The sequence below is a fragment of the Zea mays genome, chromosome 7 (genome assembly GCF_902167145.1).
Source record: "Zea mays cultivar B73 chromosome 7, Zm-B73-REFERENCE-NAM-5.0, whole genome shotgun sequence".
Lineage (NCBI taxonomy): Eukaryota > Viridiplantae > Streptophyta > Magnoliopsida > Poales > Poaceae > Zea > Zea mays.
Window position 1 is genome coordinate 173059065 of NC_050102.1, and position 18790 is coordinate 173077854.

Consider the following 18790-nt stretch of genomic DNA (forward strand, 5'->3'; position numbering starts at 1 on the left):
TGATATCATGATCCAAAATCTATGTAATGAACAACGAGTTTATGATTTGGTATAAAAATTATTAGTAGAGAGAACGAAATACAAATAATAAGTTGTATAATTAAGTGATCTTGCACTAAGTTATCCATCCACTACATATATAACGCTAGTAAAAACTATAATAGCAAGCAAGCAACACTCTCACCGACTACTGATACATTCACCAATTGATAAAAATTATGAAGTAAATAAGGAATAATAAGTTTGTTGTTCGTTTATAAAATAAAATGACAATATGCACTAGGTTTGGTCGGGTTTAAAAAACCCACGGGTTCACGGGTTTGGGTACTATAGGAATAAACCCGTACCCATAAACCCGTTGGGTATAAATTTATGCCCATTAACAAACTCATGGGTATGAAAACTGACCCATACCCGTACCCTAATAGAGTAAAAACCCATCGGGTTTCGGGTACCCATCGCCATCTCTTGGGCTGTTCGCTGCGGCTTGCTGCGGCTGCAATCCGGCTGCGGCTGCGGCTTCTACAGTATTTTTCTCTCTATGGATTGCAGCTGCAGCAGTCCAAACAGCTGCAACAGTGTCGGCTTGCAGCCTGCCGAACACGCCCTCTAATCCCCAGCCTGATAGGTGCCAATCACATGTACAGACCATCATGGTTGCTTTGCTTAGGGCCGCGCGCCTGGACAAATGGACCACCTGATTTAAGTTCGCATTAACGCTAGCATGCAGCTTAGAAAAAGCACAACAAGCCCATGACTGACGAGTGACAAGCGTGCATCCTTTACCACAACGTCTGCATCTGGGGGCAAACAAATAAAAAAAACTCGAAATCTTGCTACAAGAACTGCCCATTTGTGGCATCGATCCATCTACTGCGTGCGAACTAATCATGCTGAGCACTTGTAGCTAGCAGCCCAACAGTGTCTTATCTTTAGTTGGAGAGTGAGAAACCAATTAAAGGATGGCGATTCGATCGGGTGCCTTTACCTAACCTTTTTGTTCTGGGCCTACTGTTGTTCATCAGAAAGGGGTAAAAGTGTAAAACCGTGAAAACACACATAGCAAGGTTGTTAATGCTTTTCGTCTCTCTTGAAAAGCTTGGCCACAGAGTTCAGCGCAGGAAAAAAAAAAGCAGGCCGGGTGAAGGAGAACCCGGCGACGATGACAGGAAACCGCTACACAGCCATGCCGTCGTAGTTTGAACTCCACACAAGCATATCTGAAACTGGAAAAAGGTGTCAAGCTACTATGTGCGAAATTCCTTGAACAAGGAGCCCCTATGTGCAAAATAGGCGGTACCAGAAGAAGTATAAATTTCCGTATCCTCTTGCCTTGCATTGCATTACTGCCGCGCCCGCACTCCGCCCGTGCCCTGCCTGCCTGCCTGCCATTTCTGCCGCCGCCCCCTCCTCGTCGAGCTCCCTCCCTGCTCCCCTCCTGAATCGCGGCAGCAGCAGTCAAGGCAAGGATTTCCTGGCTGCCTGCTCCGAAGGCCCGCCCGAACCTACCCGGCTCGGCCCCGATGGGTTCGCTGGTGTCCTGCCTCTCCGACCCCTGCCAGTCGGGGAACGGGTCCCCGCCGCCGCAGGCGAGGCGGCGCTCCTCCACCTCCTCCCGCGGCCGTGGCGGCGGCGGCGGCGGGAGGGACTCCGCCAAGGCGTCCGTGACCATAGACGAGGAGGCGCTGGCCGCGGCGGCGGCGCTCGTGCTGGGGCAGCGGGGCGGTGGCGCGTTCGAGCGGTCCGCGTCGGTGCGGTACGCGGCCAAGCGGCACGGCCAGGGCCCGCCGCTGCCCCGCAGCTGCAGCACGCGCCCCAGGTCGCTCGCTGACCCCGAGCTCCAGCCGCAGCAGCTCCTCGCCAAGGTGAGAACCCTGACGCCATACCACTCCTTGTCTTCTTCCTTCCTTCCTCCCTCCCTCCATACTAGCTTGCTTGCCCGTCCGCCCGCCTGTCGTCCCGTTCCCGTCCCCCCCATTGCTTGGTTCGGTTGGTCGTTGGTGCGCGCGCCACCGCGTTGAATTCTCGTGCAGTCTCCTTTGACTTTGTGCCTTCTTCTCTGCGACTTTCCACCTGGGGCGGTTGGCGTCCTCGCGTCGAAATCAATGGAAGGCAGGGGCGGGCGACCACCTCCGTGCCTGTCTGTCTTACTGGGACCGGACATGACAATCCGGTTAGCATATGCCGTAGCCCCCATATGTGGGCGAGAGCGAGACCGAGACCGTTCAAATCGGAACGCCTGCAGATCCGAACCGGTGCAATGCACGTGCTTTGCTTCCATCTGTAGCTACCACCATAAGACTAATACCTGACTTTATCATCGATAGTTGATGAGTACTCCTTGAGAAAAAAATGTGAACGAGTAGTTATCTGACAGCGACCAAGCACTGATTTGGTTGTTGGCTGATAGTGGTTGGTCGTACAGTTGGTTTTTTTCAGAAGCTCTCACGCATAAGGGCTGTAGAAACTGATTGACTGTTGTTTCTAGCTCTGGTGGTGGTGAGATCATGTTGGCTTGTGTGTTCGTTCCTCTGGAGAAAGGACGAAGATGTATTGTTCCCAGGTTTGCTCTGATCATGTTGTCTCGAGAATTTGCTATATACTGGCATTTTTGACCGCTAACAGTGTTGTTGACTGGTAAGAGGGTAACGCGGGCTACGTAGGAAGCCGAGGATGATTGGGATCCGGAGGTTTCTGTTTGACATTTTCGAAGTCACCTGTCAGCTAGAGAACGCAGACGCTGGCATGCTAAAATTTGTTCGGAACTGTGAAAAAAGTTGAACAGAATCAGCATGGTATTTGACATTGATATGGCGTTTCGGTCTTGTCGTGCTTACCAGCAAACAACCACCTCCACGTTTTTTGACTCAGCGTATTGTGTGCATATGTTTATCCGAATTCTAGTGTCCTGACAACTCTCGTGTTCCTGGGTCTATATAACCGCAATCTTGTGCCTTACGGTTCATTTCTCGAGCAGGATTTGAACACCAAGGATTTGGAAACCAGCGTCATTGTTCTCGTCCATGGAGGCGGATTCGGCGCCTGGTGTTGGTACAAGACTATATCGCTTCTTGAAGACAGTGGGTTCAGAGTTAACGCCATCGACTTGACAGGCTCCGGGATCCATTCTTATGACACGAACAAGATTTGCAGTCTTTCAGAGTACGCTGAACCGCTTACGTCTTACCTTGAAGGCTTAGGTGATGCTGAAAAGGTCAGCTCTCTCTCTCTCTCTCTCTCTCTCTCTCTCTCTCTCTCTCTCTCTCTCTCTCTCTCTCTCTCTCTCTCCCCGTATACACACTTAGACCATATAAAAAGTCACATTCCATTTGGGATATTGTAGTATCCGTTGGCTATTGTGGCACTGTGCATGATCTTTGGTAGTTTACCCGCTTTCATGCTTTGACTGTGGCCCTTAACAATCTTATCATAAAAACTTGGGATGGCAGAGACTGAGTTATCGTCAGCTGAGATATAGCGTCATACTTTAGGTTCTTTTAATCCGCCAATGGTATCTTCTTCGTAGGTAAAAAAATAGCTAGCGCATCAGCATTGAAACTGTGAGTGAAGTGTTAATCTAAATGCCAATGGATTTGGGGTTGGGCTTCACTCTTTTGGGGTGGTGAGATTCTAACTGTGTTGCATTTAATCACCCAATATACAAATAGTGAAGTAGGGAAAACCATGGATAGAGTACAATATGCCTGCGCTAAATTATGTAGTCCTTTTTTCCTTTTTGTAAAGATCACAATCATAACAGGGATCATCATAGCTAATTCTCAAATCCCTGACTGAAAGTGGTCCCGGATTATGGTGCAGAACCTACGCACCACCTAACTTAGTTGTGATTTGATGCTTGAGCATTATTATTATGTAGGACAGTGGGAGTATGCGCCAGTGACTTAGGTAGTTGAGTGCCAGTCAGGTCGATCTGTATCTCTTTAAAAGCGTTTCCTGGAAATAGTTTGTGCGCCTGCGCACTACACTGCATCATCCTCGATATTTTCCCAGAATTTTGAGATGAGTTTCAGCAAATGCCAGCATTGTTATTTCAAAGCATCATAGGAACTTTCCAGGAGATCTTTGTACTGGTGTGTTTAGACTTATATGTGAAGATCCCTGCTTGGTGTGATCCCTTTTTTTTTTTGCGCATAGCTTCCTGTCTTACCGGAAATATAACAGCCGGCTACCTCTAACATCATGCAGGTAATCTTGGTGGCTCATGATCTTGGTGGTGCCTGCGTATCCTACGCAATGGAGATGTTCCCAACCAAAGTTGCCAAGGCCGTTTTTCTCTGTGCAGCGATGCTGACGAACGGAAACAGTGCCCTTGACATGTTCCAGCAGCAGGTCGGTCTCCTGCCCCAGAGCTGAACGATTGACATTAACGAATCGAACAAAACAGAGAGAGACAAGGACATCAGATGTTGCCTTTTTGTGTGGCATCAAAAATCAGCATCGTCTTCTTCTGATTGTAATGTCCTGATGCCGTCCTTCCACTCCTCCAGATGGACACAAACGGCACGCTCCAAAAGGCGCAGGCATTCGTCTACTCCAACGGCAAGGACCGGCCCCCGACCGCCATCAACGTCGACAGGGCATTGCTTAGAGACTTGTTGTTCAACCAGAGCCCTTCCAAGGTAGGAGGACTTTGGAGTACTATGATGTTACTGTCACTGACAATTGTAGCGGTTCTGAATTCTCAAGTTGTGACACCCACTGCCTTGTGCTTGTGAAGGACGTGTCGCTGGCCTCGGTGTCCATGAGGCCCATCCCCTTCGCCCCTGTGCTGGAGAAGCTCGTGCTCACCGCCGAGAACTACGGCTCGGTGCGGCGGTTCTACGTGGAGACCACGGAGGACAACGCGATCCCTCTGCCCCTCCAGCAGAGCATGTGTGGCGCCAACCCACCGGAGAAGGTGCTGCGGCTGAAGGGGGCCGACCACGCACCCTTCTTCTCCAAGCCGCAGGCGCTGCACAAGACCCTCGTCGAGATCGCCGCCATGCCGCCGGTCGGGGCTTCGTGAGAACGTGTTTGTTTAGCTTCCTTCAGGTTTTGCTGGACGGTGAGCTTGCGTGCGTGACTGTTGTACAGGCTGAGGATGGTATGGTCTGTGGCGGTGTGGCAACAAGTAGGGGCTCTAGAATCTCAGCGTCGTCTCCACGAAGGCATCCTTATTCCTTCCATTATACTTAGGCTATCCGCAACCGTTACCCCTAAATTTTTCCCCCTATATCACTTTTTCCCCCTATTTTCTCCCCTATTTTTTCATCTCCCGCAGCAGTTCCCCCTAAATATTCCCCCTATACCCCACTACCACTATAAAATATCATTTTCTATACCAACTATCAATTTTTTATCTACTAACAATTACTCGTGGACCCACAGCACAGTGTTTAGGGTGATGAACAGTGACACGCTAAATCTGGGGGGAGAGAGAAGGGGACCGACACGTAGAGTGCGCTGTAGGGGGCACCGCTGCGGCTATAGGGTGCCCCCTACGCGCCGCATGCAAGGGGAGGGGGCTGCGTAGGGGGTTGCGCTGCGGTTAGTCTTACACATTCAAATCTGGCGTCGTTTTTTTAGGAAAACAAAAACAAACAAACAAAAAACAAATCTTGTTCCGGCTTCTATTTAAGAATGTTAAAAAAAATCAACCAATTCATTATTGTAGTTCAGCCTCATGCTAGATACTCCTATTGGAAGACAACTGTCTGTTGGAACTTGCTCTCAGCAGCAAGAAGGCCAACAAGGATGAACAGTGGTGACAACAGGGATACGTGCACGGGGGCAAATAGCTCTGTTAATGTCTAGCCTCTCACGGGCACTGTGTGGGGGGTATTTATAGGTATCTGAGTGCCCAGCGCCTCGTGTTAAGGACGCATGTGCCCTCGGACACCTAGTTTATCCCCAGAATATTCCCATAAAGCAGGGTTACAAGCTGTACTTACAAGAATGCCTTTACAAACTAGGCCCGTAACACAACGGCGGTCACGCGGGGCCCGTTACAATGGGTCAGATCACACGTGGGCCTCAGAGCAGGACGAGGCCGTGCCGCGGGGAGACGTCACCGCAGGCCTTCGTCTGGTGCTGAATGAAGCGAAGGGTGTCCCTGCCCGTTTTGTCTTCGTCAAACCAGCGACTGCAGCGAAAGGCGACGAGCGAAGGGTGGCGTCTCTGCCTTCGCCCCAACATTTGCCCTCCGAGGGACCAGTTCGACAAAGTCACCTGGTGTCGAAGACGTCGCTAGATGGCGGAGACGCTGCCCTCGCTCGAAGTGGTTCCGCGGGGGTTTTTTGATGTGACCGTTGATGGACGGCGTACTGTTGGATTGCGGGTTTCCCGAAGCGTCGCGCCCTGTCGGATTGCGGGTTTCCCGAAGAGCCGCGCCCTGCCTATAAAAGGGGGCGGGGGTCGGCGCTGTTTGAACTTTGCCTTTCGCGCTCCGTAAAAACCCTAGCCTCCCGCCGTCTTGCTGCTCTTCTTCTTCCGCTGCTCCTTTTGCTCGCCGGAGTGCTGGCTCGAGTGAAGCAAACCGCCCGCCGCCGCCGACGGTACGTAGCAATGCCGTCCTCTTCTTCTTCCTCCGACACCACGCCGCCGGCCGCCGCCTCGTCTGAGGAGACGTTGAGTAGCGTGATGGTGGAGGAGTTGCGCGCCGGCGACTCTGTTGATTTTGGTGTGTCACGGATGACGTCAGTCCGCGTTGAAGATATGCAGCGGTTGGGCTACTTTGGCGGCGGAGTTGCTCGTGCTCCGGGGACGGAGGAAGTCCCCGAGCCGGAGGGTGAGTTGGTCGTTTTCGAGGCGTTCTTCGCCGCCGGTCTCCGCTTGCCTGCGCACCGGTTTGTCGGCGAAGTCCTGCGTAGATTCAATGTTCAGATACATCAGCTGACACCGAATGCCATGGTGGCGCTGGCGAAGTATGTCTGGGCGACGACTTCGTATGGCGGGCAGCCGTCTGTTGAAGTTTTTGCGAAGAATTATTGTTTGCATTGGCAGAAGAGGATGGTTGGGGACGGAGTTGCCCAGTTCGGGTCATGCACATTCACGCCGAAGACCGGCAAGACCACAATGCCAGTAGTGGAGTTGGTTCCGTGCGCCCGCAACAAGTGGGGCAATTGGAATGAATTTTGGTTTTATGTTGCGGAGGGTACCGTCGAAGGCCATAAAGGACTCCCCGTGTCTGAGATGTGCTCTCATTATTATTCTGCGTATCCGCCTTTTGAAGTGGCAGAAGAGGATGCAGACGAAGGGGCCCTCCGATGCGCTGCCGGTCAGAGCAGTGGGCGTGATTTAGTTGAAGAGTTCGTGGCGTACGGGGTCTGGCCCTTGGCGCACGGCTGGGCGCTGGGCGAAGTGTGCCCTCGCCAGATGCCCTTTCACGGAGGAAGGGTGGTGCGAAGTCCTGCCTTCGCACTGAACTTGCGAAATCGCGACCCGGCCGCCTTTGTGCGTGATGCGGAGGACTTGGCGGTGCGGCTCGTGGGACGTTACGTGCCGAGGACTGAAGGCCAGCGCAGCTTTGATATCCGCGGGTCAAATGAGCGCTTGAACAGGGTCTTCGAATTAAATCAATTGCCGTACGACGGCTATCCTGGTCAAGACGAAGCGGACCGCCGTGGGAAGAAGCCGGCGGTGGAGACTGGAGGCGACCCTGCGCTGGCGGCCGGCCCCTCCTCAAAAAAGAGAAAATTAGGTACTGCGATGGGGGGACTTGGTGTGTCTGATAGTTTTGCTAGAGAGTTAATGAGGACGTGTGCGGCCCCGGGGGAAAGGATGTCTTCGCCCGAGCTCCGGGAGTCTTCGGCTCGGATGCTGAGGGTTACCGGGGGTTGCTGGCCGAAAAATGTTCATATCCCCTGCGCGGCTGAGGAGGACTGTTTTACATCTCGTATGGTTCATCGGTGGAGAGTTTTTCCTTACGGGCGAAATATCGGTGCTGTTGTGTGGACAGTGATGGACAAGGATCGCCAAGGGGCGGCGCAAAAACGCCAGGCGACTGTCAGGATTCACGAAGCTCGGCCGAAAAAGCAGCGGGGAACTGCGAAGGCTGCGGCCTCCGGCGGAGGCAAGCCGCCGCTGGCGGTGAAGGCGGGCGCCTCTGCGCCTAGCAAGGCGCCGGAGGCAACGGCGGGCGCCGGAGGCTCCAAGTCAACGAAGGTGGCGCCCCCGGCCAGCGGAGTGGCGGAGGCTTCGAAGGCGGCCCGAGCGCTGCCGTTGGCGGGCAAACGTGTTGCCGACTTCGGCACCGACATTACTGTGGATGACTATCTTGGTGGTAAGTCGCTGGTCTATTATTGTTTTTTTTAAATTTGTGGATGCGTTGCAGGGCCGGACGAGGGCCAGCTTGCTATAGTTGCGCCTGGCGCGACGATCGCGACGGCCACCAAGGCGCCGAAGGCGGGGGGCGAGGCGCTTGGCGCCGGAGGCGAGGTGTCGGTCCTCGCGCTGGTCAGGGACGAGGCGGGCGCGGCGACCCGCCGGCTGAAGGTGGTGACGGAGGCGCTGAGTCAGGCGACGGAGGCGCTGAGTCAGGTCCGTTGAGCCATACTCTCTCCCCCACCTCTTTTGGGGCGACGGCCTTACGTACTGCGTCGCGGCTCTGCAGGTGGCTGACTTCGCCAGCCGTACTGCGTCGGGGGCCCTCACGGCAGCTGTGTCTGCCGAAGTCGAGAGACTTCGGACACAACATGCTGACGCTGTCCGTGAGAAGTCGGCCTCCGACAGCAAGTGTCGTAAGCTGACGGACAGGGTGGCCGCCCTGGAGAGGGAGAAGGCTGACCTCCGGCGCCAACTGGCGGCGGAGAGGAGGGAAGCTAACGAGGCCGTCGCCAAGGGGCAGGCTGCGCAGGCGGAGGCCAAGCTGGCGCGGGCGGAGGGCAATCTTGCCAAGGAGCTCGCCGAACATCTGCAGGAGCGGCTCACCGCCCTGGAGAGCCGCGCTAAGGAGGCCGAGGCCGCAACGCATGCGGAGGCCGAACGGACGCGCACGCAGCTTATGGATACATATCGTGAGCTGGGTGCGCGGACCAGTGACTTCGAAGTGCCGGACCGAGAGTCCGGGCTTCGCTGTCTGCAATGGGTGCAGGAGGAGCTGCTGGAACTTCCCGCCGTCGTGGGGGGTTGATGTCGTACGCCTCCCTGGTCACCTGCGAGGGGGCGATGAACGCGCTCTCCCGCGAAGGGTGCCGGCACTTCGAGGCCTTCGACCAGGCGGATGAAGATTTTGATCGAGATATCTATAAGGTCGAAGACCCCATGGTGAAGGAATCCGCCGGGGCCCTCTATGACCGGATGTGGGGTCTGTACGGTCGTGAGGTGGTCAGGGAGCGGGCCGAGGCTGCGAGGGCTCAGGTAACGTCGTTTGTTTGGCGTTTGCTGTATGCGGGCTGTGCGTGTGTTTGCTGAATCTGTGTGTCTTGTTCTAGGCGGAGCGCGGCGAGCGGGTGGACGACTTCGGGGCCCTGAACAGCGCGCTGCCGGACCCGGAGCTGACCCTCGCGGAGGCTGCGACTGGAGTCGCCCTGGAAACAACCCTGGAGACTGCGGAAGACGCGCCGGGCGTCCCCACCTCTGCTGTGGCCGGCGAAGGCCTGCCCCCAAAGGTGGCCGAAGGCGCGCCTGACGCCCCCGCAGCTGCCGCGCCGAGCGCTGAAGATTACGCGGCGGTGGTGGCGGAAGCAGCGACGGAGGCGACAGCGGAGGCTCCCGCAGCGGCAGGGCCTTCGCAGGTGGCGTAGTGGGTGTTTAGGGTTGGGGACTTTTTGGATGTTGTACTGAACTTTGGTTGCTGCGCAGGTTCAAGAGTTTGGGCCTGCGCACGCAACCGCTACTACTGAGTTTTTGGCGGCTTCGACCGCGGAAGGTGGAAATGAATACGGTGGGTCTGTATCTGAGTTTTTTGATTTTACTGACTCTGGGAGCTCGGTTGAGTGGAGTGAGGAGTCGTCGGAGGAGGACTTGGATTATTTCGCGGCCTTGGACGTGGCTGCGGCGGAGGCTTCGCCACACGCTGCGGACGCGCCAGACGTGCCGGGTCCTAGCACCGGGCGCCGGCGACGAAGGGCGGTTGCAAAGCGTAGGGTTAGCGCGGAGGAAGGGGCTCGGCTTCGCGTGAGTAGGGTTGGTCGGCAGGAACTGTTGTCTTTGCCGGCTGCCGTGAGCACAGGGGAAGGGGAACTGCGAAGTCTTTTTGCGGGTGAGGAGCTTAGGATAATGTTATTTAATTATAGGGAGATGGGGATTATTCCTAAGGTGGAGCCGATGTAGAGTGTGGTGCCCTCGCTTGTATATGTGTAAAGGGTTGTAAGATGAAGTTGTGTGCCCTCGCGTGCCTGTGCCTTCGAGGGCGCTGTGTACTTTGTGTGGCATGGTTGGCTATGCTGTGCTGGTGTGATTATAGTCGGTCTTAGCGCGGATGGTTTGATGCTGTCGCTTCTGCTTTTGCTGTACTGGTTTGACCGCGCCCTGAGGCGGCTTCTGCGCGGAGTCTTTGTGAGAGACATCGGAATTTCTCGCACTTGTTGTGCTAAGTCCGGCTGCACCCTTAGGCGACTTCTGCGCGGATGGTCTTCGCGATAGACGTCGGAATTTTTTCGCACTTGTTGTGCTAAGTCCGGCTGCACCCTTAGGCGACTTCTGCGCGGATAGTCTTCGCGATAGACGTCGGAATTTTTCGCACTTGTTGTGCTAAGTCCGGCTGCACCCTTGGGCGACTTCTGCGCGGATAGTCTTCGCGATAGACGTCGGAATTTTTTCGCACTTGTTGTGCTAAGTCCGGCTGCACCCTTAGGCGACTTCTGCGCGGATAGTCTTCGCGATAGACGTCGGAATTTTTTCGCACTTGTTGTGCTAAGTCCGGCTGCACCCTTAGGCGACTTCTGCGCGGACTTGTCGCACACGAGGGTGGCTAGCGCTTAGCCTCGCGGTGACTTCGAATTGGTCGAATGCCGAAGACCGGTGTCGCGGTCTTCTTTCGACACATGTTTTTGCGGGGGATTTTTCTCACATATATTACATGGCTCCGCCTCGTTAAAAACCTCACCCCCCGGGAGGAAAAGAGTGCGGGCCGGTACAAGAGTGTTTGCGGTGAATTACAAGGGCGAAATCAGCCCTAAGTGGATCAAACAAAAAATTTGCGAAGGTTGTCGATGTTCCAGGAGTGCTCCAGGTCCTCGCCATTTGGCGTTGTGAGCCTGTAGGCGCTGGGGGAAGCTTTTGTTTTGACTATGAAGGGGCCCTCCCACTTGGGCTCCAACTTGCCCTTGGACTCCGTCCGAGCTGTTCGGATGAGTACGAGGTCCCCCTCGCTGAACTCCCTCGGGATGACTGCGTGGTCGCGCCATGCTTTGGTCTGGGCTTGGTATTTGTTTAGGGCCTGTAGGGCGAAGACCCGGTCTCCGTCAATGAGATCTTTTGAAGTTGGCTCGTCCACGTCAGGGACGGCTGACGGAACTGTGCGCGGGGACCCATGCTTTATTTCTTGCGGGGTCATTGCCTCCGATCCGTATAGAAGGCGGAAAGGAGTGAACCCGGTCGCCCTGCACTCAGTTGTGTTTAGCGCCCAGACTGCCTCCGGTAACAAATCGGTCCATCTGCCTTTTTTTTCATCGAGGAGCATCTTCTTGACAGCTGTGAAGATTTTCCCATTGGCACGCTCCACGATCCCGTTGGACTGCGGATGATAGACTGAAGCGAAGGCAAGCTTGGTGCCGATGGAGAAACAAAAATCCTTGAAATCTTGGCTGTCAAACTGCTTGCCGTTGTCGACTGTTAGCTCGGACGGCACTCCGAAGCGGCAAACAACGTTCTGCCAAAAGAATTTTTGGGCAGTCTTTGATGTGATTGTGGAAACAGCCCTCGCTTCAATCCATTTGGTGAAGTATTCGACGGCTACGAAGGCGAACTTAAGGTTCCCCTGAGCGGTGGGCAGGGGCCCGACAATGTCCAGGCCCCAGCGCTGGAGAGGCCATGTATGGGCGATCAGCTTTGTATATTGCGAGGGGTTGCCTGACCGAGGAGAGAACTTCTGGCAGGCTTCGCAGGACCTTGTGACTCGATTTGCGGCGCAGATCATTGCAGGCCAGTAAAACCCTTGCCGGATCACCTTGGCTGCCAGGGCCCTTGGCCCTGCGTGCGAGCCGCACGTGCCACTGTGGACTTCGCGTAGGATCTGCATGCCTTCGGTTTCGGTGACGCATTTGAGCATTGGCTGACTGACCCCTTTCTTGTATAGTTGGCCCTCGATCAGAGCGAAGTCCCGGCTTCGATGTCTGAGGCGCTTTGCCTCACTGACGTCGGCTGGATGATAGTACCCCTGTAGGAACAGGGTTATTGGTGCCCTCCAGTCTTCGGTCATGATTAGGTTGACTATACGGTGGCCTTCGCTATCATTAGTTATCTGGAGCCCTTCGGGGCTCCGGACGGCTGGCGTGCCGATGGTGTGGAAGAACACGTCGGAGGGCAGGGGCTCGCCCCTGGCGGCGGCCTTGGCTAAGGCATCGGCCTCCTCGTTCCTGGCCCTATCCACATGCTGCAGGGTGAATCCCTTGAATTGTCTCTCGAGACTTCGGATAGCCGCGAGGTATTGCATGAGGGCGGGGTCTTTTGCTGCATAGTCTTTCTCGACCTGTCCGGCAACTATCTTGGAGTCTGTCTTGATGATACATGTGGTGACTCCGAGGGCCCTTAGCTTGCGGAGGCCGAGGATAACCGCTTCATACTCTGCTATATTGTTTGTACATTTGTCGGATTCCAGAGCGAAGTTGAGGCGTGCTGCATATTTGTGCTTGACTCCGGTTGGTGAGGTGACGACTGCAGCGACGCCTGCCCCTGCATGGCACCATGCACCGTCGCAGTGGATGGTCCAGATCTTCTCTGTGGACGGGTCCGGCTGTGTTGCTGGCCCAGTCCAGTCGACGACGAAGTCTGCCAGGACTTGCGACTTGATGGCTGTCCTGGGCTCGAAGCTGATGTGGTAGCCGGAGAGTTCGGCTGCCCACTTGGCAATCCTCACCGATGCCTCCGGGTTTCTGAATAGTTCGCCGAGCCCTCTGTCAGAGGTGACTCGGACCTTGAATGCTTCGAAGTAATGGCGCAGTTTGCGCGAGGACATGACAACTGCGTAGGCGATCTTCTCTAGCTCTGTCATGTTGCATTTGGACGGTGTCAGGACTTCGGAGACATAGTAAACAGGGCACTGTCTGACTGCGCCTTCGACTGACTGCTCCTGCACTAGTGCCGCGCTGACCGCGTGCGGCGAAGCCGCGACATAGAGCAATAGGGGGAGCGAGGAGTCGGGGCTGGTGAGGATGGCCAGCTCCGACAGGTACTGTTTGAGTGAGGCGAAGGCCGCTGCTTGCTCCGGTCCCCAGGCGAAGTCTTTCGCGCCGCGGAGTGTTTTGAGGAAGGGGAGACTTCGCTCGGCGGACCTGGAGATGAATCTGTTGAGAGCGGCCAGTCTGCCTATCAGACGCTGGACGTCCCTGACGGACTACGGAGGCGACATGTCGACGATGGCCTGGATCTTGGTTGGGTTGGCCTCGATGCCGCGGTGTGACACCAGGTAACCCAATATCTTGCCCTGGCGAACACCGAAGACGCACTTTTCCGGGTTCAGGCGGAGTCGTGCATCTCGCATGTTCGCGAATGTCTCGGCGAGGTCGGCGAGGTGGTCCTCCTTATTCTTGCTGGCGACGACGATGTCGTCCACATATGTAAATATGTTTCTACCGACCTGCCCTTCGAGTACTGTTCTGGTGAGTCTGGAGAAAGTGGACCCCGCATTCTTGAGTCCCTCCGGCATCCTGATGAAGCAATAAGTGCCGAAGGGTGTTATAAAACTGGTGCTAGCCTTGTCTTCCTCCCTCATGTATATCTGGTGATAGCCGGAGAAGCAGTCGAGGAGTGACATGACCTCGCACCCGGCCGCGCTATCGACTATCTTGTCGATCCGCGGCAACGGGAAATTGTCCTTCGGGCAGGCCTTATTGAGACTGGTGAAGTCTATGCACATTCGCAATTTCCCGCTTTTTTTCTGCACCATTACGACATTGGAGAGCCACGTGGGGTAAGCCACTGGCTCGATGAATTTAGCTTCTAGGAGGCGGTGCACTTCCGCCTTGGCGGCCTCTGTCTTTTCGTCGGACATTTTGCGGAGCCTTTGCTTTTTTGGTCGCACCGAAGGGTCAATTCCCAAGCTGTGCTCAATTATGGATCGGCTGACTCCGACCAGGTCTAGGGCGGACCAGGCGAAGACATCTTTATTCTTGGCCAGGCAGCAGAGAAGCTTCTCTTCTTCATGTGACGTGAGGTCTTCGCTGATAGTGACTGTCTGCTTGGGCGTGGCCTGATCAAGGGGGACAGTCTTGGTTCCGTCTTGGCTCTGCAACTGTGCCTTCTCGAGCTGCTTGTCGGCTGGGCTGGCGGGCGCGGGGACCTCGCGCTGGGTCGTGAGGCAGTGTACGTTCCTCTGACCAGGCACGAAGTCCCGCTCTATGTTGCGCGCCGTCTGCTGGTTGCCGTAGATCGTGATAGCGCCTAGCGGACCTGGTATCTTCATACATAGGTACAGTCCGTGGATGGCAGCTTCGAACTTATTGATGGAGCCCCGGCCCATGATGGCGTTGTACGGATATACCATGTCGACAATGTCGAAGGTTACCTGCTCACTTCGGGCATTGGGTGCTACACCGAAGGAGAGGGGAAGCTCTATTTTGCCAACGGGAAAGGTGCCCTTGCCGCCGAAGTCATACAACGGATTGTCCGAAGGCTTGAGCAGACTGTGGCTTATACCCATGCGGTCGAAGGCGTGGAGGAAGATGATATCCGCCTGGCTGCCGTTGTCGACTAGGACTTTGTGTAGGTCCCAGCCTGCCACGCTGCAATTGATGACCATAGCGTCGATGTGGGGGGCGCTGCGCAGGTCGACGTCTCGTGCATCGAAGGTTAGCGGTATGTGGGACCACTTCGTCTGCACGACTGGGCCGGTGACCGCGACATGATTGATGCTGCGGTAGTGGTCCCGCTTCTGCCGCTTGGTGTCGAAGTCAGTGCTGGACCCCCCTGTTATCATGTGAATGACTCCGCGATATGGTTGATCGGCGAAGTCTTCCTGCTTTGGGGCATGGGGGATGTTTTGGTGTTGCTGGTGTGGTGGTGGGGGTGGAGGAGGTACGATTTGTACTTCCTGATGGTGTTGGTAAGCGTGGTGCGGTGGATGCGGAGCGGGAGCATGGATATATGGTGGAGGGGGTGGTTGGTAATTATGCGCGACAATTCTAGGATTGTCGGCTGGCTGCGCCCGCGCCATTCTGTCTCTGGTGGCCTTCGTTTCGGGGCAGTCTTTGGTTTGGTGGGCGCAGTCTTCGCCGTGGAAAAGGCAGTAGAACCGGCGCGGCGGCTGCGCGCGCCCTCGGCCCCTGCCGCGAGTTCCGTTTCCGCGGCCCTGGGGGGGATATTCCTGGCGACGAGGGGGGTCAGCAGCAGGCTGCTGGTTGGCGATGTTGTGCACTTGCTGTTGACTGCGGCCATCTCGACCGGAGTCTGGTTGCGGAGTCCTCGTCCACGTGCGGCTGGACTGCAGGGCATCTTTGGGCTTCCGCTGCGACTCAATCTTGCGCTGGTGGAGCTCTTCGGATTTGGCATATTTTTCAAAGAGCTGATATAGCTCCTGGAGGTTTTTGGGTGGATCTCTGATACAATGACTGTAGAGGACGCCGGCACGAAGGCCACTGATGGCGTAGTGGATAGCGATCTGATCATCGACGGAGGGCAGCTGTGACTTGAGTGTTAGGAATTTGCGGTAATACTCCCGCAGAGTCTCCTTTTCCAGCTGCTTGCAAAGCGAGAGCTCGGCCAGGGCGTCGGTGTCTGGGCGGTACCCTTGGAAGTTGAGCAAGAACTTGTCTCTGAGGCTTCTCCATGAATCAATGGACAGCGGAGGCAATCTGGTGAACCAGGTGAGTGCTGGGCCCTCTAGGGCGATGATGAAAGACTTCGCCATTGTGGCGTCGTCCCCTCCGGCGGATGCAACGGCGACTTGATAACTCATTATGTACTGCGCCGGATCGGTGCTGCCGTTGTACTTGGGATATGCCCCTGCTCGGAAGTTAGCTGGCCAAGGCGTCACTTGGAGGTGTGGCGCCAGGGGACTTCGCTCGTCGAGGTAGTTGACCCCTTGGAATGGCGCGCCGTGCTGGAAGGCGTGGTCATGCTGGGGGAAACGCGGGTTCTCCGGCTGCGCCCGGTGTTGCAGGGGTGGGCCATGCTGCAGGCCGAGGTGGCCTTCGCGCGTGTCCTCCGGTTGCGCGCGCTGCTGGAGGGGTGGCTCTTGCTGTAGACCGAAGTGGCCTTCGCGCTGCATCAGCGCGATCTCGCGCTCGAGGTCTTGGGCTTTCTGCTCCTCGTCGCGTATCATCTGCCGCACCTTGGCTAGTGCGGACACACGTTGGCGCTTGGCTTCCAGTATCTCTTTCTGCCTCTGGAGATTGCGGTTCTTGAGGCGCAGGGCGCGCAGCTGTAACTGTTCTTCTGTTGAGACGCCGAGGACCTCGCCGTCCTCGGTGAGATCCGCGCCCTCCACTGGGGCGAAGCCTGGGGGCGGCTGCGATTGTCCTTCGGGCCCGCAGGTGCGGAAGGTGTCGTCTTCGCAGGTGCGGGGAATGTTGTCTTCAGTGGGCTCTTGGTGGGTGGATTGGGTGAGGACGAGGGCCTTGCCCTTTCTCGCGACCAGCAGTGCTGCCTTCGCAGCCTCGTCAGCCTTCGGGTTAGCTCTCTTGGGTGCCATCGCGGGTGGTCTTGTCGTAGCACGAACGGTGGGCGCCAAATGTTGGAACTTGCTCTCAGCAGCAAGGAGGCCAACAAGGATGAACAGTGGTGACAACAGGGATACGTGCACGGGGGCAAATAGCTCTGTTAATGTCTAGCCTCTCACGGACACTGTGTGGGGGTATTTATAGGTATCTGAGTGCCCAGCGCCTCGTGTTAAGGACGCATGTGCCCTCGGACACCTAGTTTATCCCCAGAATATTCCCATAAAGCAGGGTTACAAGCTGTACTTACAAGAATGCCTTTACAAACTAGGCCCGTAACACAACGGCGGTCACGCGGGGCCCGTTACAATGGGCCAGATCACACGTGGGCCTCAAAGCAGGACGAGGCCGTGCCGCGGGGAGACGTCACCGCAGACCTTCGTCTGGTGCTGAATGAAGCGAAGGGTGTCCCTGCCCGTTTTGTCTTCGTCAAACCAGCGATTGCAGCGAAAGGCGACGAGCGAAGGGTGGCGTCTCTGCCTTCGCCCCAACACTGTCCATGCTTGGCAGCAATCTTCATTGCCACTACCTCCAACATTGACATCTGGCGTCACTATCGTCAACAAGTTCGAACGGCGGAGTTTGAGGAGATATCTGTATGACATCTTGGCCCTACTCTATCTAACATCTCTCTAGAATTCGAACGGCATAACTCGTTTTTTTTAAAAAAAAATGATGAAGCAGGAGGAGACATTATGCGGCATAATCCGAATGGCTCCATGGGTACTAGCGATGGATCCAGGAATTAATAAAGCTCTTAGCCAATTTTAACATGACAAAAATACGATTATAAACATATTGTATGAAGTAAAACAAAACTAAGCCTTAAGACGGAGAACATAGCGATCACCAAGTAACATCTTCACTCCTAAGACGTTGAGAAGACACAAATACAATAATATTATGGATCTACTCATCTTTATGAAAAGAAAAAACACACACATAAAGCAGTAACTAACCTCAAAATAACAGCCATTTACTCTTTGATAGATGCATCTTGAGGCTCATCAACAGGAATTAATTTTTTTATTCTTAATATAATCTATGATGGCTTCGGTGTCTATTTTGTACAAGTGTTACACAATAACGTTAGTTGGTCCAGAATACTCGGCCGCCACTGAAGATAGGATTGCTGGGGCTGGGTGATGGCATGGCTCTGCCGCTCTGGATAAACTGACGAGAGGATAGGAGGACTTGGAACGGGTGAAAGAGTCATACGTACACGGTACACGACCCCCCAGCCGGCCGTATATATACACGTACACGATACACCATGTCTTGCGCTGGAAAAACCGAAACTCTTGCGACGCTGGAAAGTTTTTTTTTTTTAGACTGTCACCGTGGGGAGAGGATCCCCACCTGATCGCTGGCAGCACCGGTGCCGTTTTGGTGGGTCGGAGGAGTTACCGCTTTCGGATCGTTTTTTATGCCCGCGTTCGCGGGTGTGTAACGAACCGCAACCGCTAAAGCATGACACAACGCCACGACGATGGCTTCTTGGGTATTGCTCGCACACCACGCACGGCTTTGATGAAACTGTGTCTTTTTATTGAGTCCACGGTAAATTTTACCATTTGCGCCGATCTTTTTTTTCCTGATTACGATTAATATCTGTCATCGATTGTTAATATGAATTCTCGTTTTTTTTCGAAAGATATTTTTTTGTCTTTTTTAGTTTACTAGTCAGATATAATTTATAAATATCATATGGCTATTTTTTTTAATAAAGCATAAAAAATATATGTAATCTATTAGTTAGATGTGAGTGTAAATATAAATCCAACAACTAAGTTTCAAACCACCACTAAATTGTTACATCCATCGCCGTGATCGTGGGTCGCCTCACCCACAGGGTGGAGGAGTCTTTATGGCTAGGTACAACCCAAGTTATACCTACATATAAAAACAAAAAATAATAGACCAGTCATAGAAACACATGGTTAGCATAATTTATGATGATATGGAGAAGAAACAAA

At 54.6% G+C, this 18790-nt stretch overlaps 1 protein-coding gene across 1 annotated transcript; it reads left to right on the plus strand.

The window, feature by feature from the left end:
* Window positions 1-1335: 1335 nt before the first annotated feature.
* Window positions 1336-5233, plus strand: LOC103633404 (putative methylesterase 11, chloroplastic). Its single transcript, XM_008655108.3, has 5 exons — window positions 1336-1865; window positions 2978-3214; window positions 4207-4350; window positions 4509-4640; window positions 4739-5233. The coding sequence occupies exons 1-5, from the start codon at window positions 1524-1526 to the stop codon at window positions 5024-5026; spliced, it is 1143 nt and encodes a 380-aa protein (XP_008653330.1). The 5' UTR covers window positions 1336-1523; the 3' UTR covers window positions 5027-5233.
* The last annotated feature ends 13557 nt before the right edge of the window (window positions 5234-18790 follow it).